The 26018-nt window shown below is 47.5% G+C and overlaps 2 protein-coding genes across 3 annotated transcripts in view; one reads left to right on the top strand and one right to left on the bottom strand.

Annotated features, from left to right (window-relative positions):
• The window catches only part of LOC310742953 (uncharacterized protein), an 84900-nt gene that overhangs the window by 43420 nt on the left and 15462 nt on the right, over window positions 1–26018 (bottom strand). The gene's annotated exons all lie outside the window — the stretch shown is intronic.
• The window catches only part of LOC310742938 (uncharacterized protein), a 47228-nt gene that overhangs the window by 18789 nt on the left and 2421 nt on the right, over window positions 1–26018 (top strand). Inside the window, exons 2-5 of the mRNA XM_083572821.1 lie at window positions 23576–24006; window positions 24205–24286; window positions 24531–24613; window positions 25368–25494. Of these exons, the coding sequence (XP_083428947.1) occupies window positions 23593–24006; window positions 24205–24286; window positions 24531–24613; window positions 25368–25494 (706 nt within the window). The 5' untranslated portion in view covers window positions 23576–23592. The remainder of the gene's footprint in view (window positions 1–23575; window positions 24007–24204; window positions 24287–24530; window positions 24614–25367; window positions 25495–26018) is intronic.

Genomic DNA, 26018 nt, shown 5'->3' on the forward strand with positions numbered 1-26018 from the left:
GCCACCATGATCCTTCCAGTTGGGATTCAGGCCTCATCATGCAACAGAAACTGTCCTGGTTGTGCTGCTTGATGATCTCTGATGGGCTAGAGTCTGAGGGGAAAGCTGTTTCCTGGTTCTGCTGGATCTCTCAGCGGCTTTGAAGACCTTTGACCATTGTATCCTTCTGGACCCTCTAGGGGAGCTGGGGGCACAGCTGTGCAGTGGTTCCCCTCCTTCCTCCTGGGCCATGTCCAGAAAGTGGTGTTGGGGGATGAGTGTTCTGACCCCTGGGTGCTCACTTATGGGGAGCCTCAGGGCTCTGTCCTCTCCCCCATGCTTTTTAATATCTATATGAAGCCACTGGGAGAGATCATCAGGGGTTTTGGGTTGGGTGTTCACCAGTATGTGGTTCTTCTCATTTAAATCGGAACCAGTGAAGGTGGTGAATGCCGTGTGTTGGTGCCTGGAGGTGGTTTGAGGATGGGTGGCGGCTGTGGTTGAATCCTGACAAGACAGAAGTACTGTCCCTGGAGGACAGTCAGATGTGGAGGATTCCCTGGTCCTGAATGGGGTAACTGTGGCCCTAAAGCAGGCACCCTCAACCTGCGGCCCTCCAGATGTTTTGGCCTACAACTCCCATGATCCCTTGCTAACAGGACCAGTGATCAGGGATGATGGGAATTGTAGTCCAAAACATCTGGAGGGCCGAAGGTTGGGGATGCCTGCCCTAAAGGACCAGGTGCACAGCCTGGGGGTCATTTTGGACTCACAGCTGTCCATGGAGGCACAGGTCAGTTCTGTCTGCCAGCTCCATCTGGTACACCAGATGAGACCCTCCCTGCCCTCGGACTGTCTCACCAGAGTGGTGCATGCTCTGGTTATCTCCAGTTTGGACTACTGCAATGTGCTCTACGTAGGGCTACCTTTGAAGGTGACTCAGAAACTGCAACTAATCCAGAATGGGGCAGCTAGACTAATAACTCGGAGCAGCCGCCGAGACCACATATCACTGGTCCTAAAGGATCTTCCCTGGCTCCTAGGGCATTTCCAGTCATAATTCACACTGTTGGTGCTGACCTTTAAAGTGACATAGTTGCATTTTTCAGGCATAGAATAGTATTGATCTAATGTAGACAGATCATTCCTGGTTTATTGCTTCAAGAAGGTTCTACTCTGTGTGATTCAAAGCTGGAGTTTTCTCTACCTGGAACATTTTAGCTGATAAGGGAGTTTCCTTTCTGCTGAGAGCAGGTGGTGGGATCAGTTGTTATGAGACTATGCTGAACCTTCCTTGATTTTGGTTTAAACTGGAGTGAGCCAGGCTTGTTATCCCATCCCAATGTTACTCTGACACTGAATTGTTTATAAATTGCAGTATTGAAAGGCGCCTGGTCCCACTTCCTATTCTGCTATTTCAATACTCTGCTTGTGTGCGTCTTACTTGAGTGCTAGATTCAGGCAGGTAGCCGTGTTGTCTGACGCAGTCAAAATTAATGAAAAAAGAATTTCAGAAATAGACTTGAAAGAGAAGTTGCTGAATTACAACTTATTAATAAACTGAAAACTCTGGAGAGACCTGGTCTGAATAGAGATATTGGATTCTTGTCTCATTACACATACTAAAGCTAGTTAGTATGCATACTATCCCATGCTTTTTCCTGTAGGACTAATTGCAGTCATTAACAGTCGTCAACAGCTTTACCATACCCATCTCCTACTACGCTTTTGAGAAAACCCCCACCCCACCCTCCCACTATACATAAGGGTCTGGGGACTTTCAGTGTATCTGAAGAAGTTTGCATGCACACCAAAGGTTATACCCAGGACAATCTTAGTTGGTCTCTAAGGAGCTACTGGACAATTCTTTTTATTTACTTGAGTGCTGCTTTGGTATGCCAAGTTAGGTTTTTATTTAAGTTAGGTCTTTGCTATGTTTTGGATCCTGTTAGGCTTGTTTGCATTCAGTAATGAATTTATTTGCTGAATAAAATTTTTGCTGCCTCTGAGGGTTTTTTACTACTCAAAAATTTTACGTCAAACTTGCTCTTGAGGTCATTATGGAGGAGCAAGATCTGTAACCTAAAGCCCTCAACAGCCTCTGCCCTGAAGGACCGTCTCCACCCCCATGGTTTAGTCTGGACACTGAGGTCCTCTTCTGAGGGTCTTCTGCTGGTTCCTTCCCGGCGAGAAGCGAGGGTACATGGAATTAGGCAGAGGGTAAGGAAATGGGCAACATACTGACATTTAGAAGACAGCTGAAGGCAGCCCTGTATCAGGAGGATTTTAATGTTTAATGTTTCCTCTCCTCTCCAGGGGAACAATGGTTGGACTGGGCAGAAGCGCTGCGTCTGCACAGGGCAGGGGCTTATGGGGCAGTAAGAGGATGGAGTTTGCAGGAAGGAATGGGAGGGGGGACACGACCCCCCACTTTCCAGTGATCCCTCTGGTTGCCTTGAAGGGGTGGCCGATAATTGGGTGGGAGGGAGAAGCCAAGACAATCCCCACCGGCGCCAAGATGGAGACGTGTCCCCAAAGACTGGTCTACCTAGCTCTCCCCCCCCCCCGGATTGCTGCCCTTCCCTGCCCCAGGGATGTTCCCCCTCCCCACTTCCTCGATTCCCTCCCTCTGTCCCAGAGTCTCCCCTGCACCCAGAGGCCCCTTGGCGCGGCTCACCGCTCGCCCTGCGCCTCCATCTCTCCGTCCAGAAGGGCCCCCCAAGACGAGCAGGGGAGGGACGGGGGTTCTCTATCCAGGCGTCCCTCACTCCCATTAACCCTTTCATGGCCCACCTCTCTCCGCGCGGAACCCACAGCGCCCCAGGGATGCCTGCGCGGGGGAAATGGGGCGAGGGCTCTTCGGTTGGGATCCCCTGAATGGGTGGTGCATGCCCCCCCCCGCCAAGGCAGCCAAGGGGCCAAGGAAAGCCCCCTTCGCAGCACGCGCGCAGGGATCCAGGCCCCACGGAAGGCGCTTGGGGGAGCTGGAGGGGTCTCTGGGTCCTTCTCTCCCCTCCCCCCGCGACCCCTTTACCTCTTTGTCCCCGCTCCCGATTCTCCTTTCCTTTCCTGCAACATCCACGGAGGGGGGGGTCCTGCCGCCCCTCCTTCCCTTTCCAAAAGCGCGCGCCCCTAGAGCTATGGAGCAGAGCAGCAATCCGGCGTAGAAGCTCCACTTGCGGACGAAGCAAGCAGTTTGAGAGGGGGGGCTCTCTCCCCTCATTCCAGAAACAGAAGCCGGATTGCGGGGAGGAGGAGCAGAAGGAAAAGGTGCAACATACCGGGGGGGGGGGTGTTTGAGGGTTTGGGGGCGGCGTGAAAGCAGGTTGTGACGGGAAGCGAGGGAAAGAATTGTTTTTCCCCTCCCCTCTTACTAGGAGAGCGCGGGAGGGGCTGATCCAGGCAATCCAGCTGCAAAGTGGGGTCCCCCCCTACAATGTTTACATTGCAAAATCCTTCCCTCCCCCTCACCCACGCCATGATTTTAGATCCATTCCATGTTTTTGGTATTTGTGCACATTGAGCAGCGGGTTGGACTCTGTGACTCCTGTGTTACGGGGAAAATAGGGCTTGGGCTTTTGCACACACACACACACACCCCAACACAATTCTTCCCTTGTGTCTCCCTCAGAGGCGACACAATGAGGCCAGGAAGAAAGCAAGGCAGCTGTTGATCTGTTTGCGCGCAGAGCCCCCCCCCCCATGCGAGGAGTGAAGCAGCCCAGAACTAAAGCGCGTTGCAATTTGGACACCCTCAGATAATCGCCCCCCCGTCACAGAGAGAGCACCCCAAAAACATCCCTGGTTGCGCCACAAAGTGAGTTGTACATGGAAATCAGCTCAGGCTCCATGTTTTGGCAACATGACAAGTCTGTCTGTCAACCGGGATGCCTGGCGATTCCTGCTCCCTGCCTTTTCCTGGCCAGCCTGAGAGATCACTGGAAAGGGCGGATTTCTTGACTCCAGAATCCATCATCGCAGACCCGTTTCATTCAGGCCTAGAGACCTGCTCTTTGGCCCAGTCTGCTTGGATCATGTGGATCATCAATGGGTCATATGGATCATCACTGGATCATCCATGATGTCATACCCATCTCACGGAGGGGGGGGGGCTCAGGAAGAATCTCCTGCCGCGTGACTGGGGGAGTCTGGAGGCTGACGGGGGTCAGACAGGGCTGCTGTTTTGCTCTCCTTACTATTTCAGCTCAGGTTTTCCTGGCAGAAGTTCTATTTCATCAAGAAACGGGTGGATTCATTGAGGAAACGGGGCTACATTGCAAAGAGGCAAATGTGTATACTTTGTTACCACCCAGTGAGTTGAGTTGCAAAGGCCATTTGCAGAAAGGCTCCTATTGTATCACCTGCGGCTACATGTTTTGATCTTTTTGCGGAAATGTTTTCGTCGGGCTGAGACCATTTAGGGCTTTCAAGGTCAGCACCAACACTTTGAATGGTGATCAGAAACGGATCTAGAGCCAGTGAGGATTTCTTAGGACCCGTGTTCAGGGGCCAGCTGTTCAGCTGCTGTCCAAAACTGAATGTATCCGTTGCCGGAAGTAATCCATAAGCCTCTCGTCCTCCGCCTTCTCTGGATGCCATTGCAGCGCGATGCTCCTGCTCTCGGGAGAGGGAGAGGCGTGAGTTGAGTGAGCTCGGCTTGCCAAGGGTTAAACGGAATCGAGTTAGATTCCTAGACAGGAAAGTAAGACGGGGGGGGGGGGCAGGGTCCTCCAGAGCGAAAGCCCAATCCCTCCCTTTCCTGCAAGAAGTCGAGGTTGTCCGCAGATGGAAACATTCAGACATGAAATATACCCTGGTCCCTAAAACCTCACTGGTGCAAGGAAGGAAGGAAGGAAGGAAGGAAGGAAGGCAGGCAGAGAAGAGAAAGCACTTCCTCTAGCAGGGCAGAATAAAACCTGTGGAACTCCCTCCCACAAGAGGCAGAGGCCACCAATCAAGGTGGTTTAAAAGAGGAGGAGGCCAATCTGTGGTGGAGGAGGAGGAGGACAGGGTGATGGGTGGCTCCTCTGCTCTGTCTCCCCTCTAGGAGGGAGCCCTCTGGCCTGATCCTGCAGGGCTCATTTTCTCCTCCAGTGCTTAGTGTTGGGATGCAGCCAAGGAATTGGGGGCTAATGGCAGCCCCCCAGCTGTGCTGGGCGATCTCCAGCCCTTGGATCAGCATGAAACTGCAAGCTGAGCTTCAGAAGCCGGGCATGCACACTCAGCAGAGTAAAGGCACAAGAGAAGTGGCTGGAGAGGCATATGTGAGCAGATTTACAAGCAGTTTATTCAGCACACATCAGGACCAAGGAATCATCTCTGCTCTCCCTCATGTCCAAAGCAAGACAGCACCCCACCCGAGGCACCACTTTAGCTAATGAGGCCTCCTGCTGCTGCCACACCGCCGGAGCACGATTTCTCTTCTCATCCTGAAGCAAAGTTCTTAACCCGAAGTACTATTTCTGGGTTAGCAGAGTCTGTAACCTGAAGCGTCTGTAACGCAAGGTACCACTGTACTCTCATAGAAAGGCGAGTCCTACTTTATTTGCTTTTGAGTGCACACAGATGCACCCGTCTTGCATGCTTGAGTAAAGCAACTCCAGGACAGGAGGAGAGTAGGGGCCACGTGTAGAGCAAGTCCCACACTCAGGTCAAAAACACACAGAGAAGCAGCAGGACTTCTTCGGTAATAATTTACTGAGCTTTCAAAGCATACAGTTCTCACTGGGTCCCCAGTGAGGCACAAAACTTAGCTCCTGAGAGGAAATCCAGTTTCAGCCGTAAAGAAATAGAGCACACAGGATATCTAAGTCAGGCACACAAACCGGCAGAAGGGAGCAAGGGAGGAAAGAGGCTGGAAGGAGACAGGGCAATGGATGTGTGTCTTTCGCTTCCTGTCTTCTGGGAGGGAAGTCAGCAACTCGGCATATTCAGGGGCTTCACAAAGGAAAGCTTTCTGCCGGCTGCTTCCAGGCAAATGGGCATCCCAGAAACACACACTGTGATCTGTGGTGTGTTGCCATATCAGTTGTTTTTGAAAGGTTATCACGATGTGGTCTAGAAACCAGTTTGGAACAATATGTCGCCCAGCTTTAATCCTCACTGACCACCAGCAATCCAGATAAACCCTCACCCCTTCTCTATTGAAAGGTACTTTACATCTTAGATTATAATCACATTGTTTGACATTGCCTTCAATATTTCATTACTATACAGTTTTACACATAAATACCAGAACTTCACATACACAAAATGTGTTCAAGACTGATTTCCTGCCGAGTTCATTTCTGTGAAGAAAAGAGTGGACTCTGAGAGGAAGATGTCCCACACTCCAGACACCAAAATGGGATCTTCCATGTGAGAGTCCCTGGATGTTCCTTAAACACTCCATTGTAAATAAAGCACTTTTGCAATCTTTTCATTTAAACTGCTTCTCCTCTCTGAGTTTGTGGATGGTTTGAAGGGTTTCAATTCCTAATGTTCTTCCTGTCCGTGAGTCTGTTGATTTAGAATTTCCACTAGGACTCAACCTCTATCTACTTTCCTGATATTTATAAGGTTTGTGTTTTGTGTGAGTTTGTTGACATAAATCAAGGGTTCCTCTCTGACTGAAGCTCCTTCCACAGTCCATACATTTAAATGGTTTCTCCGCTGTGTGTCTGCTGATGTCTTCTAAGGTGTCCACTCTGACTGAAGCTCTTTCCACACTCTATACATTTATATGGTTTCTCCCCTGTGTGAGTCCGCTGGTGTAATTTAAAGTATCCATTACTACTGAAGCACTTTCCACAATCTATACATTTATATGGTTTCTCACCTGTGTGAGTCCGTTGATGTCTTCTAAGGCTTCCATTAACACTAAAGCTCTTTCCACACTCTATACATTTATATGGTTTCTCCCCTGTGTGAGTCCGTTGATGTCTTCTAAGGGTTCCTCTCTGACTGAAGCTCTTTTCACACTCCATGCATTTAAATGATTTCTCCCCTGTGTGAGTCCGTTGATGTTCCCTAAGGTTTCCACTATAACTAAAGCTCTTTCCACACTCTATACATTTATATGGTTTCTCCCCTGTGTGAGTCCGCTGGTGTAATTTAAAGCATCCATTACTACTGAAGCACTTTCCACACTCTATACATTTATATGGTTTCTCCCCTGTGTGAGTCCGTTGATGTTTTTTAAGGTCTGCATTCTGACTGAAGCTCTTTCCACACTCCATGCATTTAAATGGTTTCTCCCCTGTGTGAGTCCGTTGATGTGTTCTAAGGTTTCCATTATCACTAAAGCTCATTCCGCACTCTATACATTTATATGGTTTCTCCCCTGTGTGAGTCCGTTGATGTGTTCTAAGGCTTCCATTAACACTAAAGCTCTTTCCACACTCTATACATTTATATGGTTTCTCCCCTGTGTGAGTCCGTTGATGTCTTCTAAGGCTTCCATTATCACTAAAGCTCATTCCGCACTCTATACATTTATATGGTTTCTCCCCTGTGTGAGTCCGTTGATGTGTTCTAAGGCTTCCATTATCACTAAAGCTCATTCCGCACTCTATACATTTATATGGTTTCTCCCCTGTGTGAGTCCGCTGGTGTAATTTAAAGTATCCATTACTACTGAAGCACTTTCCACACTCCAGGCATTTAAATGGTTTCTCCCCTGTGTGAGTCCATTGATGTCCTCTAAGGTTTCCATTATCACTAAAGCTCTTTCCACACTCTATACATTTATATGGTTTCTCCCCTGTGTGAGTCCGTTGATGTCTTCTAAGTTTTCCATTATCACTAAAGCTCTTTCCACACTCTATACATTTATATGGTTTCTCCCCTGTGTGAGTCCATTGATGTCTTCTAAGGCTTCCATTATCACTAAAGCTCATTCCGCACTCTATACATTTATATGGTTTCTCCCCTGTGTGAGTCCGTTGATGTGTTCTAAGGCTTCCATTATCACCGAAGCTCATTCCGCACTCTATACATTTATATGGTTTCTCCCCTGTGTGAATCCACTGGTGTAATTTAAAGTATCCATTACTACTGAAGCACTTTCCGCACTCCAGGCATTTAAATGGTTTCTCCCCTGTGTGAGTCCGTTGATGTGTTCTAAGGTTTCCATTACCAGTAAAGGTCTTTCCGCACTCCAGGCATTTAAATGGTTTCTCCCCTGTGTGAGTCCGTTGATGTCTTCTAAGGTTTCCATTACCAGTAAAGGTCTTTCCGCACTCCAGGCATTTAAATGGTTTCTCCCCTGTGTGAGTCCGTTGATGTGTTCTAAGGTTTCCACTATGAGTGAAACGTTTGCCACACTCCATACCTTTAAATGGTTTCTCCCCTGTTGGAGGTCATTGATGTGAACTATGTGTGCTCATTCAATGAACATAGTCCACATTTCACACATTTTAATTTCTATTCCTAATGGCGGGGGGGAGGTGACCCATCCCCTGGAGTTCTGACTGCCTTCTCCATCTCCTTCTTCAGAGTGGGAGGAAAGGGAATCCTGTTTTGGTTTCAAGGAAGAGAACTAAGGGAAAGAGAACAAATCAAGTTCCATTAGCACCTTCTCCTATTTCAATGTCTCCTTCATTCCCTCAACTCCTACCCATGTTCCCATTTTTTAGGAAGTGGAGTTGCAATGTCATCAAATGATAATAATTCATGAGCAACTATCAAAATCCTCAACAAATGTTCATAAAGCAGCTTGATTTTTTAAAGAATGATGTCCTGTCTGATCTCGTGCCCATCTTCTGATGCAGGACTATCCTAAAATGACACAGAAAAGCAGGATATTCAAGGCCAAATGATAAACTGTACTTAGTGGAATATGTAGTACCTTGAAAATGTAGTATTGATTCACTAATGGACTGAGGTTGTGTTATTTCTGGGGACATGAATTTGTTCCTGTTCTGTCTTAAATATCATAATCATACGATGTCATGGGGTGTTAGGGGAGCGGTAGTTCCTTTGGTGGGGGAAATGTCATGCACCTTATGGGGTAATTTATCCACCATTGGTCCCCACCCTGCACTCAGCTCTCACCTGTGGCTTCCAGAAGCTGTCAGCATGCAACAGAGGCCACAATCCCAGGAACGGCTTCAATCGGCCGGCTAAACCAGGTGAGGATAGCTGATGGGTCTCAAATCCTTGGTTTATTAGGGAATTCTGCTGCAGGTGAAGGCAGGCCCTGGTGGATGGAGAGGATGAGAACAACAGTGAATCCCACAGTCAAGAAAGCAGATTCTGCCCCTGCTGCAGAGGAAAGTGAAGGGCAGATGGGGCTCGTCAACCAGGGAAGGAAGCCCATCGAGAAGGAAAACTCTGGTCGTAATACTTTGCTGCCTCGTGAGTTATCTTCAGAAGAAGAAAAGGCTATGGAGGAAAACCTACACAAATCCAGAGTGGAGTCTCTAAGATAGTTACATGGTGTCCTGCACACCTCCTTCCAGCCACTCTTGCAGCCAAGCTGGTGCCTAACGTACTGCTCTGCTTTCCTTGGGACCATATAAGCAAGGCTGAGAAGGGTGTCTTGTTGTCTAGGCAGCCCAGGGCCCCCAAACACACTACCCAGGCTTGTAGTGCTGCTAACACATCAGTTTCAGGGGGAGCGATGAACTCAGATCTGTGTATCAGAATCTCTCCAATGTGGAATATGTAAAACAGAAGCACTATTTACATCGTACATCAATTAAAAAGTATTCAGAATATTTGTCTTTTGAAGAAAAGGCCACCAAGTATCCGATGGCCCCTTCAAAGCTAATGAAAGTCTTGTGCCTGGAGCTTTTGGGGGTGCAGGACCAGGAAAGCTTCTGCCACCATTATCCTTCCAATTGGGATTTAGGCCTCATCATGCAACAGAAACTGCCCTGGTTGTGCTCGTTGATAATCTCGGATGCGCTAGAGTCTGAGGGGAAAGCTATTTCCTGGTTCTGCTAGATCTCTCAGTGGCTTTGGAGATCTTTGGCCATGGTGTCCTTCTGGACCCTCGAGGAGAGCTGGGGAAATGGTTATGCAGTGGTTCCGCTCCTTCCTCCTGGGCCATGTCCAGAAATTGATGTTGGGGCATGGGTGTTCAGACCCCTGGGCTCTCACTTGTGGGGTGCCTCAGGGCTCCGTCCTCTCCCCCATGCTTTTTAATATCTATATGAAGCTGGTGGGAGAGATCATCAGGGGTTTTGGGCTGGGTGTTCACCAGTATGTGGGTGATACCCAGCTCTTCTTCTCATTTAAATTGGAACCAGTGAAGGTGGTGAATGCCCTGTGTTGGTGCCTGGAGGTGGTTTGAGGATGGGTGGCGGCTAACAGATTGAGGTTGAATCCTGACAAGACAGAAGTACTGTCCCTGGGGAACAAGGGGTGGGCAGGTGTGGGGGACCCCCTGGTCCTGAATGGGGTAACTATGGCCCTAAAGGACCAGGTGCACAGCCTAGTGGTCATTTTGGACTCACAGCTGACCATGGAGGCGCAGCTCAATTCTGTGTCCAGGGCAGCTGTCTAGCAGCTCCATCTGGAACACAGGCTGAGACCCTCCTTCCCCGCACACTGTCTCGCCAGAGTGGTGCATGCTCTGGTTGTTTCCGGCTTGGACTACTGCTATGTGGTCTACATGGGGCTACCTTAGAAGGTTACCCAAAACTGCAACTGAATGGGAGCAGCCACCGAGACCACATATCACTGCTCCTAAAGGATCTTTCCTGGCTCCCAGCACATTTTCAAGCACAATTCAAATTGTTAGTGCTGATCTTTAAATTGTCATGGTTGCATTTTCCAGGCATAGAAAAATATTGATCTAATACAGGCTTCCTGAAACTTGGCAGTTTCCTTTCTGCTGAGAGCTGGTGGTGGGATAAGTTGCGATGAGGTTATGAAGAACCTTTCTTGTTTTGGGGAACCAGATGAAGCTGGTTTAAACTGGAGTGAGCCAGGCTTGTTATCCAGTCCCAAGGTTACTCTGACATTTAATAGAATATAAATTACAAGGCCGAAAGGCACCTGGTCCCACTTCCTAGTCTGCTATTTCTCTACTCTGCTTGTGTGATTCATACTTGAGTGCTGTTTTGGTATGCTGAGTTAGGGTTTTACGTAAGTTAAGTTTTTGCTATTTTTTGGATCCTGTTATGCTTCTTTGCCTTCAGTAATAAATTTATTTGCTGAATGAGATCGTTATGGAGCAGCAAGATCTGCAACCTAAAGCCCTCAACAGCCTCGGCCCTGTAGACCTGAAGGAGCATCTCCCCCAAAATCGCTCAATCTGGACAGGGAGGTGGTCCTTCGGAGGTCTTCTGCTGATCCCCCCCCCCCCCGCGAGATGCGAAGTTACAGGGAAACAGGCAGAGGGCGAGGAAATGGGCAACATTCTGACATTTAGACCAGCTGGTAAAAGGGATTCAGGTCGGAGCTAAACAATACAAGTTGAAAGCGTTTGCAGATGATCTAGTTTTAACTCTGCAAGAGCCAGACACTAGTACGAAAAAAGTTTTGGAGATAATACAAGTTTTTGGTCCAGTGGCAGGTTTTAAGTTAAATAAACAAAAAACAAAGGTATTGGGAAAGAACTTAACGGTGGAAGAAAGAGAGAAGTTTCAGAGTGAAACTGGATTAATGTTAGCAAATAAGGTGAAATATCTAGGGGTTAATCTAACAACTAAGAATGTGAACTTATTTAAAGATAACTATGAGAAATGCTGGACAGAAATTAAGAAAGATTTGGAAATATGGTCAAATTTGAGACTTTCCTTGTTAGGTAGAATTGCTGTTATTAAGATGAATGTTTTGCCAAGAATGTTGTTTTTGTTTCAAACATTGCAGATTGTGGACAGAATGGACTGTTTCAAGAAGTGGCAGAAAGATATATCGAGATTTGTCTGGCAGGGCAAAAAGCCCAGAATAAAATTTAAGATATTAACTGATGCAAAAGAAAGAGGGGGGTTTGCCCTGCCGGATTTAAAACTTTACTATGAAGCAGCAGCTTTTTGCTGGTTGAAAGATTGGCTACTTCTTGAGAACACAGACATTTTGGACCTAGAAGGGTTCAATAATAGATTTGGTTGGCATGGATATATCTGGTATGACAAGGTAAAAATCCACAAAAGTTTCAAAAACCATATTGTTAGGAAAGCATTATATAATGTTTGGATTCGTTATAAAGATGTGTTGGAAAATAAAACCCCTAGGTGGTTGTCACCAATGGAGGCTAAGGAAGTTAAAAAACTTAATATGGAATCTAAATGGCCAAAATATTGGGAAATTGTAGAACAAGAAGGTGGAAATGTGAAATTACAGAGTTATGAGAAAATGAAGTTTAAAGTAAGAGATTGGCTACATTTTTACCAGATAAATGAAGTTTTCAAACAGGATAGGAAAATCGGCTTCCAGGTGGAGAAGTCAAAGTTAGAAACAGAACTGTTAGAACCCAATAGGAAGAACCTGTCTAGAATGTACAACTTGCTGCTGAAATGGAATACACAGGATGAAATGGTTAAATCAGCTATGATTAAATGGGCACAGGACATTCGTCATGACATTATGTTTGCTGACTGGGAACAGTTATGGACCACCGGTATAAAATTTACGGCATGTAATGCCTTAAGAGAGAATATTATGAAAATGATTTATAGGTGGTACATGACCCCAGTCAAGCTTGCAAAAATTTACCATTTGCCCAATAATAAATGTTGGAAATGTAATGAAACTGAAGGCACTTTCTATCACCTTTGGTGGACGTGCCCAAGGATTAAGGTCTTCTGGGAAATGATATATAATGAAATTAAGAAGGTGCTTAAGTGTACCTTTCATTAAAAAAAAGAGGCTTTTCTCCTGGGCATGGTAGGCCAATTGGTGTCAAAGAAAGATAGGATGTTCTTTATGTATGCTACAACAGCAGCGAGAGTTCTACTAGCAAAGTATTGGAAGACACAAGAACTACCCACTCTGGAAGAGTGGCAGACGAAGGTGATCGAGTATATGGGATTAGCAGAGATGACAAGCAGAATCCGTGACCAAGGGAAAGAGACGGCGGAAGAAGATTGGAAGAAATTTAAACTTTATCTTAAAAAAATTTGTAAAATTATTGAGTGTTAAAATGTCATGGGTAAAGCATAACAGATTTGCAGCGATAAATGATTGGATAGGAAAGAAAGAGGTTACAGAAAGGAACTAAATAAGTAATTGGGACCAGGGGTTGCTGGAAAAAAAGTTCAAAACAGGGATGCAGAAAAGGGAGGCATGGGGAAGTCGCTGAAATTGGGTACATGAAAAACTTATGAAATTATACATGTTTATATGTTTGTTTGTTTGTGTTTGTCTTTTGTATTGTTTTATATTATATGTTGAAAAACCAATAAAAATTTTATTAAAAAAAAATTAAAAAAAAAACATTCTGACATTTAGAAGACAGCTGAAGGCAACCCTCTATCGGGAGGTTTTTAATGTCTGATGTTTTACTGTCTTTTCTTTGTACTGGAACCAGGCAGTGGAAGAGAAACTTAAGATGGAAGCCTGAGAGAGAGGAAAAGGTTTCTGGCTGCTTCCTGGGTGGGATTGCGGAAACGAAGAGCTGCTTCTGAGAAGGCCTCTCCCCTCCTCTCTTCCTGGACAGGGCAGGGGCTTATGGGGGCTTATGAGGTGGGAAGAGGATGGAGGTTACAGGAAGGAGGGGTGGGGGGACTGGACCCCCCACTTTTCAGGGATCCCTCTCTGGTCGCCTTGAAGGGGTGGCCGATTCCTGGGTGGGAGGGTGAAGCCTAGGCGGCCCCTCCAGAAAATCCCCGCAGGCGCCACCATGGAGACGTGTCCCCAAAGACTGGTCTTCCTCTCTCCCCCCACCAGTGCTGCCCTTCCCTGCCCCAGGGATGCTCCCCCTCCCCACTTCCTCGACTCCCTCCCTCTGTCCCAGAGTCTCCCCTGCACCCAGAGGCCCCCCTTGGCGCGGCTCAGCCCTCAGCCCTCATCCCCCATCTTTCCATCCTGAGGGTCCAGCCCAAGACGAGCAGATTAGGGACGGGGGGTCTCTATCCAGGCGTCCCTCACGCCCGTTAACCCTTTCATGGCCTGGCTTTATCCGTGCGGAGCCCACAGGACCCCAGGAATGCCTGCGCGGGGGAAACGGGCAATGGGGGTCCTCGTGGGGACCCCCTGCGTAGATTCCCCATGTCCGCCGCTGCCAAGGCACCCAAGGGGCCAAGGAAAGCCCCCTTCGCAGCACGCGCGCAGGGATCCAGACCCCACGGAAGGCGCTTGGGGGAGCTGGAGGGGGTCTCTGGGTCCTTTTCTCCCCTCTCCCCCCCCCGTGACCCCTTTACCTCTTTGTTCTCGCTCCCGATTCTCCTTTCCTTTCCTGCAACATCCACGGGGGGTCCCCTGCCGCCCCTCTTCCCTTTTCCGAAAAGCGCCCCCCCCCGAGCTACGCCGCAGAGCAGCAATCCGGCCCAAAAGCTCCACGTCCGGGAGAAGCAGGCAGGTTGGGAGGGGGGCTCTCTCCGCTCATTCCGGAAACAGAAGCCGGATGGGAGGAGGAGGAAGAGGTGCGACATACGGGGGGAGGGGTTGAGGGTTGTGGGGGCGGGGTGAGAGGAGGATGTACCGGGAGGGGAGGAATTGAGGGGGGCGAAGGAGAGGAAGGTTTCCCCCTTCCTTCTTCCTTCTGGGGACGAGGAGAGCGAGGAAGGGGCTGATCCCGGCAATCCAGCTGCAAAGTGCGGCCCCCCCTACAATGTTTACACTGAAAATCCTTCCCTCCCCCCGCCCCCCACGCCATGATCTTAGATCCATTCCAGGTTTTAGGTATTGGTGCACACTGAACAGCGGGTTAGGCTTTGTGACTCCTGTGTTAGGGAAAAAAAGTGGCTTTGCTTTTTGCACACCCAGGTAAAATTCTTCCTTTGTGTCTCCGTCAGAGGTAACACAATGGGGCCAGGAAGAAAGCAAGGCAGCTGTTGATCTGTTTGCGCGCAGAGCACCCCCCCCCCCCATGCGAGGAGTGAAGCAGCCCAGAACTAAAGCGCGTTGCAATTTGTACATCCTCAAATAATCGACGCCCCCGTCACAGTGTAGCAGGAACCCCCCCCACCCCAATCACTCTGTTTGTACAAACTTCACACACACACACACTCACACACTACATTCGCCACATTTCTGTTATAAATTCATAGAAAATCAACCATACATCGGATTTGCACTGTTCCATTTTATTTTACTCCATATGACAAGAACTATCAAAGGGGGGTGCCTTGGTCCTGGTCAGCCATAATCCCTTCACCGTCTCAGCACATCCACAGGAGCCCTGCCCAGTTGCTATGCCAACCCTGATGATCCCAGACAGAAGACAATCAAGATCACAAAGAAGTTGCATATGGGAGTGGATTCAGCATGAACAGAAACAAAGGACAATGATCAGATCTTCCCTCTGGGGGCAGGAAACTGCAAACTCCCCTTTGTCTCCTGGAAGTGACTCATGGGGAGGGGGGAAAGGAGGAACTAGCCAGGTGACAAGACACTCAGGTTACCACCAACTCCTCCCTCAACCCCTCCTTTCTGTAATGTATGCATGATGTTTCTGGGGGTGGGCTTGACCTAGAGGAGGGGAATTTCAAAAAAGTTTTATAAGACCTTGCACACTATTTTTCTGGGTCTTTCCTCTCTCTTGCAAGTGAGGGGAACACCCTGTTGCAACAGTTCAATAAAGGCCAAGCCTACAGGCTGCTGTTTTGCTCCAAGTTATCCTGGTTGGTGTCTTTACTTTTTGTCCAAGGGAGCCCTCGGATATTTCCGGCAACAGTTTGGCGACCATGCTCAGGGACACTTGGTTCTCCTGCGAAGGTGAGGAGGGAGATAGAGGGGATCGGGCGCCACTGGGCAACCTTAGCCCAGGGATCCTTCTTCCTCTCCCTGCCTCCTCTTTGTGGGCGGTAATCAATCGTCACCAAAAGCCCAGCCAGGGGGAGCAAAGGCAAGGTCAAGCCGGCTAAAGGGAAAGGATCCCGGGATCTGCGGGGGACATCTTCGAACGTGAGTATGGTTTGAAGTAAATACATTGGGAGGGGGGTGGAAGAAGCAGCGTCCCCACGACAGCCAGACTTTCCTTCTTTCATTTCTGACGATTACCCCTCGGAGTCGTCCGGGTACGTCTTAAACTCTCCCCTTTTCTCCCCCGATTTTCCCCCTCGGAGTGTGGCCAGGGAGATCGCGGAACTTTACTGTCAGACGATTACCCCTCGGAGTCGTCCGGGTACGTCTAAAACTTTCCCTTTTCTCCCCCAATTTCTTTTTCGGAACGTGGCCGGGAAATTGTGGTACTTTTACTGTTTTCCGGCGTTACCTCTCGGAGTCGTCCAGGGACGTCTTATTCTGTCCCCTTTTCTCCCCCGTTTTCCGTCTTGGAATTGAGTCCGGGAAAGCGTGGCTCTTTACTGTTTTCTCTGACGTCCCTCTCTCGGAGTCGTCCAGAGGCGTCTTTTCAAAAGTATTTTAACGCAAGGTCATTTGCTTCCTTTCAAACCTTGGGTGTTTTCTCGGACCCCGATCTGGCACGGCATTGCGCAGGCGTTCAGTAGGGGTCCGAACTTAGTCTCAAAGGCTAGGCAGGAGGCTGTCGTGGGTGGTAGAGGGGGAATTGGGGCCCCACACTAGGACTAGTTGTGTAAGCAGTACTGAGGCAGAATTTCAGGATCCGTGGTTGTGTAGCGGGTAGAGAGAGAGACCCGTGGTTTTAAGGCTGATGTTTGAGGTTTTATAGATGATAAGTTATTTGCGGTTCGTTGATAGGCAGGAATTGAGTTAAAGAGATAATCAAAGGTACCTTAAATACTGAAAGAATATTATTTTCTTCTTTCTACCCTTTCCCCCCTCTTTGTCTTCCCCCTTGTGTGTCCATTCTTTCTGTCCTTTTCTGTCCTTTATACTAGAGGGAAATGGGAGCTCACTAAAACACCCTAGCTGGACTCCTCCTGGCAACAAAGCTTCCATGAAGCCTTTTTGCCCCAGAGAGGATTCTAATATGCCCCTCCAGCTTGTCATCTCCAGTTGGAAAAATAAAATAAAATAAAGGGGCAAAATGGTCTTTCAAGTACAAAGTACGAGACCGTTGTAACTTTTAGTGGGTAGCTTAGGCCCACCACCTGGGCCACCTCAGGGATCCTTCAACACAATCAGGGTGTGAACCCTTAGGGAGAGCTGAACATATCAAATTTGTGTTGTTAAACTATAACCTAAAACTAAACATGAAACCGTAAACTTAATGGTGCTCAGAAGGCAGTAGATATAATAACAGCCCAGCCTGAGAGCCCACACATTAGAGAACTTAGTTTCTTAAAAAAAAAAAAAAAAATGAATAAGAGATGTACTCAAAGATCTAGAAATATTTAAAGGGTTTGTGTTTACATTGGCTTCGGCATCCACAGACTGTTCTTAAATGCACATAGTTTTTAAAATTGCAAGCTTGCTTCAAAATTTTAAATCTAAGGAAGCCATGTTGGGCCTTGTCAACCTGAAACAAGACAAAATGGAGAATGAAGTATGCAAATGTTTGTTCTTTGAGAGAAGCTCTAAAAGAGAGTTTTCCTCCCAAGTGGTAAAATCCTGTATACGTGCTACTTGTGTTCTGGAAGGAGGATTACCCCACCTCCTTCCTCTAGTTTAAGTGAGGAGGGTGATTTTAAGTCTAATGGTAAATGATGTTTTGTTGTAACTTTTGAGTTTGTGAGTACACCTGTGTTCCAGTCTATTTTGGAATGTGAAGTTAACCTAATGTTTCTGCTGCAAAAGCCTAGTTGAGCACAATTGCTCTCTCAAGCTAAAATGCAGTGTATGTATTTCATCAAGCATATGCCTATGAAAGTATGGTGTTCCTTCTAAGAAAAATATGTGAGTCCAGTTTTAACTTTGATTTGGTTGGACAGAAGAGTTATTGTAAGGCTCCTGATATCAGTCTCTATAAGACTTCCTGGCCTCTTTTCTCAGAAAATGCCCCCCCTTGTTCCATTCTGTCTCTTTCAGTTTTTTTCTCCCTTCTTACTTCTGTGCCAGGTAAATTTACTCCCGAGTAAGCTTCCTTTAAAGGAAACTGCAAAGAGGGGGGGGGGAGCAATCTTTCCTAAGGTACCCTGCATCTCACTTTCCTATGTGTGGTTATTTAAAAAAAAAAATAAAAAAAATCTAAATTAGGCTTACTATTCCTCTGCAAGTTCAGAAAAAAAAAATTGTTCACTTTTGTATTCCCTTTAAATCCAATCTATGGCTGTTTTAACTATGCTTAATAAAAGATCCTCTCCCTATCTTAGAGAAAAAAAAAACTGTTCACTTCAATCTTCCTTTAAATATCATTTCACTAGGAACTTGCATTCTTTAGTCTAAGGAAGTAAACTCCCTCAAGCTATCTCAAGATCTGCTAAAAGGGTTCTGTGTAAAGTTGGGTACTTTTATTTTCCTCTTCATTAGTACATGATAGGAGCATAGATGTTTCCTTTCTCAGTTGTAAATCTGTACTTAAATGGGTATGTCTCTTTGATAGTACAAATCTTGCTGTGAAATCTTGCTGTGAACCCTATATTTTGGAGGGTTGGACTAGATGACCCCAGGGTCTCTTTCAACTCTCCCAATTTGTGGCTGTGTGGAAGGGACATGTGTCTGCAAGCATTGGAGGGTAATTCTTAAATTCTGGTGTGGTGATGTAGTTGAAATTCAGCCTAGCTTTGCTCTTTAGTTTTAAAAGGTGAGAGGTGAAGCCTTGATGGTTTTGAAGCACAACTGGTAATATCAAGCATTTGAGTGATTAAAGTGTTTATCATTTTGTCTACTATTTAAAAATCAGACTTCAAAGTCAATTCAAAGTTTAAGCACATAAAAATACATATGCGCCTTGACCAATCCTGTAAATAAAGGGCAGAAAAAAAAAAATATATTTTGTCTGCAAATGGTAAGGCTGAAATGACTGAGAATATTAAAAAATAAATAAATAAAATAAATCCTATGAATTTTGACTCTCTGGCCATTTTCCCCCATATATAAGGGCGTGGCATTGTTCCGCGAATGGCCAGAGGGATATTAGCCCTTTCCTGTACATAAAGGAAGCAGTCCCTTTGCTTGGGCTACAATTGCTAGCTTTGGTGAATACTTGAATTGCTGAGTTTCTCTTTTTTGTTTTAAAATCTAACCCTATTTTAAAATCTACTCCTTACCCTCACCTTCCCTTATTCAAATGGTAATTTAGCCAAAAGATTCAACATTTTCAATAGTATAAAAGGTTTACTGAGACATGAACTCTGTACATGCACAGAGGCTAGATCAGCTTAAAAAAAAAAAAAAAACACACACACACACACAAAAGAGAGAGAGGAAGAAGGGGGGAACTGTAAGGGGGAAGAGGAGGTTTCGAGAGCTTGGGCTGCAGGGAGAAACTTATCCAAATTTCCTTATGTAAAACTTGGAACCATTGAGGGAAATTACCCTTAATGTGTCTTTTGCCCCAGGGGCTACGGAAGACAAAAGGGTAAAAAAAAACAAAAAAAAAAAAAAAACAACAACAACAAAACAAAAACCTAGCCCATCAAAAGTCAAGAGCTTTCCAGGTTCCAAATCTTAACATGCCAAATTCTTTTCACAGGTAAACATCAAAACGCTCCCACTGTGAGTTCCACTCTTGACTAGTCCCCCCCCCACAGGATTTAACTTTTACAACAGGCTTTGTGTGCATTATAGGAACAGCATTCCTGACAGAGATTTTCAAAGAAAGAAAGAAAAAATTTTGTTTCTCCCTTTAAAACAGGATACGTGAACTCGGACCCACATAAGCAAAAAGTTTAATAACTTGCCAATTGTGTTCAAATTAACAAAGGTTTTGTCCCTTCGTTTCTTCCACAGCCAAACTAAGTGAAGGAAAGCAAACAAACTTGGCAGATAATAACAGTAATTATATGGAAATGTGATAATAATATTGGAATGAATAAAATGCTTAATCCGCTAAGATTTTTATTATTTGCAGCTTCCCACGTAAATTGAAGGACATCCTTTTTTGCCTTTTTGCCCCTTCTAACTCTGTCTTTAAGTCCTGCCCCTTACAGGATATCACTTCTACAGATGTGTTACTACAGATCCAATGAAAAGCTTCGCCACCACAAGACTATTACCTGCAGCAACAACAACAGACACCAAAGTTTTCAAAGTGGCCACAGCAAATCCTTTCAAAGGGGAAGTGGGGCTGACAAAGGGGGGTGGAGTAGAAAACATCCCCGGTTGCGCCACAAAATGAGTTGTACATGGAAATCAGCTCAGACTCCATGTTTTGGCAACATGACAAGTCTGTCTGTCAACCGGGATGCCTGACGATTCCTGCTCCCTGCCTTTTCCTGGCCAGCCTGAGATAGCATTGGAAAGGGTGGATTTCTTGACCCCCGAATCCATCATCGCAGACCCGTTTCATTCAGGCCTAGAGATCTGCTCTTTGGACAAGTCTGCTTGGATCATGTGGATCATCACTGGATCATCCATGATGTCATACCCACCTCACGGAGGGGGGGGGCTCAGGAAGAATCTCCTGCCGCGTGACTGGGGGAGTCTGGAGGCTGACGGGGGTCAGACAGGGCTCCTCTTTTGCTTTCCTTACTATTTCAGCTCAGGTTTTACTGAAATGGGTGGATTCATTGAGGAAACGGGGCTAAGCGAAAGCATCCGTTGAAAAGAGGCAAATGTGTATACTTTGTTACCACCCAGTGAGTTGAGTTGCAAAGGCCATTTGCCGAAAGGCTCCTATTGTATCACCTGCGGCTACATGTTTTGATCTTTTTGCGGAAATGTTTTCCTCGGGCTGAGACCATTTGGGGCTTTCAAGGTCAGCACCAACACTTTGAATGGTGCTCAGAAACGGACCGGGAGCCAGTGAAGATTTCTTAGGACCCGTGTTCAGGGACCAGCTGTTAGGGGGCCAGCTGTTCAGCTGCGGTCCAAAACTGAATGTATCCCTTGCCGGAAGTAATCCATAAACCTCTCCTGCTCCGCCTTCTCGGGATGCAATTGCTGCGCGATTCTCCGGCTCTCGAGAGAGGGAGAGGCGTGAGTTGGGTGCGCTCGGCTTGCCAAGGGTTAAACGGAATCGAGTTAGATTCCTAGACAGGAAAGTAAGACGGGGGGGGGGGCAGGGTCCTCCAGAGCGAAAGCCCAATCCCTCCCTTTCCTGCAAGAAGTCGGGCGTGTGGGGGTCCCGTTGGTTCGGCTCTGCAGAGGCTGCCTGGAGGCACCTGCTGGGATCCGGTGAGTCTCCTCTCTCCCAGGATAGGGCCCATGGGGAGAGCGGGGGTCCCAGCGCTGCATGGCAAGAGGGGGGCAAGTCAGGGCGCGGAGGGTTGCAGGAGGGCGGCAGCTCTGCGCTTCCTTTGCATGGATGCGCTGCTGACCCCTTGGGTCCAGGAGTGGGGAAATGCATGCAGAGAAACCCCATTCAGATGTATGGATCAGTCCCCTTTTATGACAGAGGTTGTCCGCGGATGGAAACATTCGGACATGAAATATACCCTGGTCCCTAAAACCTCACTGGTGCAAGGAAGGAAGGAAGGAAGGAAGGAAGGAAGGCAGAGAAGAGAAAGCGTTTCCTCTTGCAGGACAGAGTAAAACCTGTGGAACTCCCTCCCACAAGAGGCAGAGGCCACCAATAAAGGTGGCGTTAAAAGAGGAGGAGGCCAATCCGTGGAGTAGGAGGAGGAGAGGGCAATGGGTGGCTCCTCTTCTCTGTCTCCTCTATAGGAGGGAGGCCTCTGGCCTGATCCTGCAGGGCCCATTTTCTCCTCCAGTGCTCAGTTCCTCCAGATGCAAGCGTGGCCTCTGAGATTGCCTGGGGTTGAGCTAGATGATCCTTGGGGTGCCATCCACTTCTATAGTTCCATGAAAGCACCACTGGAGGTCTCACAAGCCAAGGCATTGAGAGCAGGAGAGGTCCTGCTGGAAAGGAAACAACCAGTGCAACTGTTTTAAAACAGGAATCCAATGTGTTTGTTGTGGGGGGACTCAGTGGGGAGGGGTAGACCCATGGATGCCACCTTGATCTCCTTGGACAAGGAGGTGGGAGAGAAATGCCATTCATAAAGAGAGGCAGCCCAGCCAATCATCTGGCTGCTGCATTTTGGGCCAGTTCCCGAGTCACCTTCAAGGGCAGTTCCACACAGAGAGCGTTGCAACCATCCCATCTGGTGCAGAGCAGGAAGGACCAGGGCCATGTCCTCTCTGTCCCAGAAGGTCTGTGGGGTGGGGAACTAGCCTGAGCTGGACATGGGCACCTGAGCCTCAAGCGACCATGATGGACCCAGGAGTGCCCTCAAGTATTCATCACTGGGGAGGGGGCATGTTAAGCAATGTAACATCATCATCATTATTGCTTGTTCCCTGCCCATCACCCGAATTTCCAAGAGCAGATTACAAAATTTAAAAAACAGCAATAAGAACACTTGAAAACACATTACACGCTTAGAAAGGCGAGTCCCACTTTATTTGCTTTCGAGTGTTGTTGTCCTTTGACCCCACCCACATGTCATTTGGCCCTCAGAAGTTAGCCAGATAAGGGAATAAATGTGCTCTGAATGGGGTTGGGCAGGAGACAACTCTTGAGGAGTCCTGAGTTAGGACCTCCACCATAACCCAATGCTCAGATAACACTCAGTACAAATGAGTCACTTGTCAATCACAGTTCTGACTTCATTCCTTGATTGAAAACTCTGAAAGGCAGCAGCAACCAGGCTGATTCATCTCTCAGAAAGACCAGCAGTTCCCTGCACATTTTGCATGGTCACTTTCCCTCTAGGAGGGCTGGAGACTTACCGTATTTTTCTCTCCATAAGACACACTTTTTCCCTCCTAAAAAGGGGAAATGTGTGTGCGTCTTATGGAGGGAATGCAGGCGGGAGGCAGGCAGAAAACACCCCCAAGAGCCGCACATACGCTCCGCCCGGCTCTTGCAGGCTTTTCCCCGAGGAGGGAGGAGGGACTGACGTGGCCAGTCAGTCCCTTCTCCCTCCTCGTAGAAAAGCCCGCAGAAGCCGTGCACCCTTTAATGAGCGTGTGGCTCTTGCTGGCTTTTGTGGGAGGTGGGGGAAGGGACAGAGGGCAGCCCCTCAGTCCCTTCCCCCACCTCCTGGAAAAGCTCCCAAGAGCCACACTCCCTTTCACTAGCCGCGTGGAGCATGTGTGCGGCTCTTGGGGGCTTCTCCCTCCTGGGGAAAAGCCTGCAAGCGCCCCACACACGCTCCACGCGACTCGTGAAAGGGAGCACTGAGCAGAGCCTGGGATGCATACAGGCTCTGCTCAGAGCTCCCTTTAAAAATATTTTTTTTCTTGCATCCCCTTCTAAAAACTAGGTGCGCCTTATGCTCTGGTGCATTTTATGGAGCGAAAAATACGTTTTCCTTCTCCTTTCTAAAGAAACCTCAAGAGTCTGGGTTGTGGTGCAGTCCAGAGCTGGCTCTTCCAATACTCATACATACTTCCTCACGGAATATTTTTCTCTTCCAGGCAATATGTCAGTTTTGTAACAGAGTGATGTATTTGCTTTGTAGAATTTGCAAGTATCTCTAATTCAGACAGACAGAACTTGACAGAAGATCAAGGGGTTCCTTCATCTCTCTTGGAGGCTTCCTGAGAGCACAGATGGATGAGCAAGACTCAGCTGGCCCTGAAGCAGGAAGAGGCCATGCCATCAGAACCGGGAGCAGTGGGGGATTCTGGGGAAAAACTGTGCAGAAGATCCTGGGTGAGGAGGACACTCTCCGCTCAGAGGTGCAGAGCCAGCAATTGAGGCAGTTCTGCTTCCAGGAGGCCAAAGGACCTCGAGAGGTTTGCAGCCGACTCTACCACCTTTACCATCAATGGCTGAAGCCAGAAAGGCACACGAAAGCTGAGATGCTGGACCTGGTGATCTTGGAGCAGTTCCTGGCTGTCCTTCCACTGGAGATGGAGAGCTGGGTGAGGGAATGTGGAGCGGAGAGCAGTTCCCAGGCGGTGGCCCTGGCCGAAGGTTTCCTACTGAGTCAGGCGGAGGAGAGAAAGCAGGCAGAGCAGCAGGTGAGAGAGACTTTCATCTAGATACTCCAAAGGGGCTCCGAACGTGAGTGACAATATCTGAAAATTCTCTGTTAATATACCATCCTTTTTTGGAAAGCAGCCATTCAATGCTATCAGATTGCCCTTCAGTTTTTGCCTGTCATTCCTTTTCTAACTCTTCTTCATAGTTTCTGTTTTGAATATTTGTTGCTATTTCAGAGACAGGATCTGTTTGCAGAAATGGGCCCAGATTCCTCTGAGACCAAAAGGACTCGGTTGAACACCAGAGAGAGGCTGCTGGGTAAGGAAGGAGTCCGTTCTCCATTTGGTTCCTTTCTGTGGATATCAAAACAAATCCATGGGTTGTTTTCCTCTTTTTTTGGGGGGGGGGAGAAACTTGGGGCCAAGAGCACCAAGGAGGGAGATGTATTTTTTAACCCAACTAAATTATGAAATGGGTCCAAATGTCCAGATGCACTCAGAAGGTGAGACTTTTTGAAGAGCAGCTGCACTCCTGGCTTCCCACTTACCTCTGTCTCTTGCAGGTGACCAGATGATGCCAGCAAGACCTCCTCTTCCATCTATTCCTGGTGGGGAAGGAGAAGCAACGGCTGTGGAAGCAGCTCAGGTAGAGGGAGGGAGCCCTCTGGGAAAGGGGGCTGAGGGGTGGGGCAGCCAGGGTGCCTCTGGCCCCCAAGGAATCTCTCTCCTCCTCTTGGCTTCTGTCCAAGCTTCTCTTAAGGCGTCTTTGTCAAGGGCAGCCTAGACAGAAGCCAAGAGGCTGGGAATGCCATTCGAGAAGCTTAATGGGCTGAGAATAAGGAACAGCCACCTTGCCTTAACTCACCTTCTGAAGGTCAATAGGATGATTCATAAGTCATTGTCATTTTATTTCTAGAGTTATCATTGAATGCTAAAATAGACTTCTAAGTAGTTAGTTCACCAGGCCTAAAAAACAGTTCCCGGGATTCACCTATCCTGTTACATCAGTTGCACAATGGGGTTTCCCCACCTTCTCCTCCCTCCATTCCCCCAGTGCACTTCTGGAAGTTGTCTTTAGGGCATCAGAAGGGTCTCCCCCACCCCCACCCCAAGAACAGAACATGGGGAGCAGAGAGGGGATCCTTCCATCTGGCACAGACAGAAGGATTTTAAGAACACAATGTGGGATTCTACCCATTTATACTAAGATTAATGTCCATCACTAAATCACACAAGAAAAGAATTCCACTAAGACATTAAAAAGAGCACCCACAATTAAAATGTGCAGCAGGACGATCCCATTGAAACAAAACACCATTTAATGAGCAGAAAGAAACAGAGCAATGTGTAGCAGACAACCTTAGTGCTGTCTAAAGAGGATCTTTCCCTTTCTCTCTTAGGGTCCAGTGTGCTTTGAAGATGTCGCTGTTCATTTCACAGATGAGGAATGGGCGTTGCTGGATCATGACCAGAGAGCTCTGCATAAGGAAGTCATGGAGGAGAATTGTGGGATCGTGGCCTCTCTCAGTAAGGCTCCCTTGTGCATCATAATCTCTCTTCGGAAATTCCATGCATCTCTCTCTGTGATAAGCCTCCCTGGTTTTGAGGGAGCTCTACAGGGCCACTTGCAGCACCTGGGATTATAATACCCCTTAAACTCACCTTAAATGGAGGTCTATCGACTGTTTTGACCTTGGACATGATCAAGCCAGCATAGACCTTGCTGAGAATGGAATGGGAACATGCTGGGAATTTGAGGTTAGGAAAGCACATCTTTGTTTGACACTGTCCTGCCTTGTATTGCCCAAAATCTTCCTGACACAGAGCTTGTGGAAGGCATTGAGGGGTTTTTCTGATGGTTGTAATTGTTCACAATTCACTTCACAAAGCAGCTTGCTCAACACACAGTCCTAGTAGACCTTCATCTTGGTATTGAATGGTTAGCATCCCATTCTCCCATACAGTGGTCCCTTGGGTTCCAGACGCTTCAGGTTACAGACTACGCTGACCCAGAAATAGTACCTCGGGTTAAGAACTTTGCTTCAGGATGA

Source organism: Podarcis filfolensis, assembly GCF_964270895.1.
Source record: "Podarcis filfolensis genome assembly, chromosome: 10".
Classification (NCBI taxonomy): domain Eukaryota; kingdom Metazoa; phylum Chordata; class Lepidosauria; order Squamata; family Lacertidae; genus Podarcis; species Podarcis filfolensis.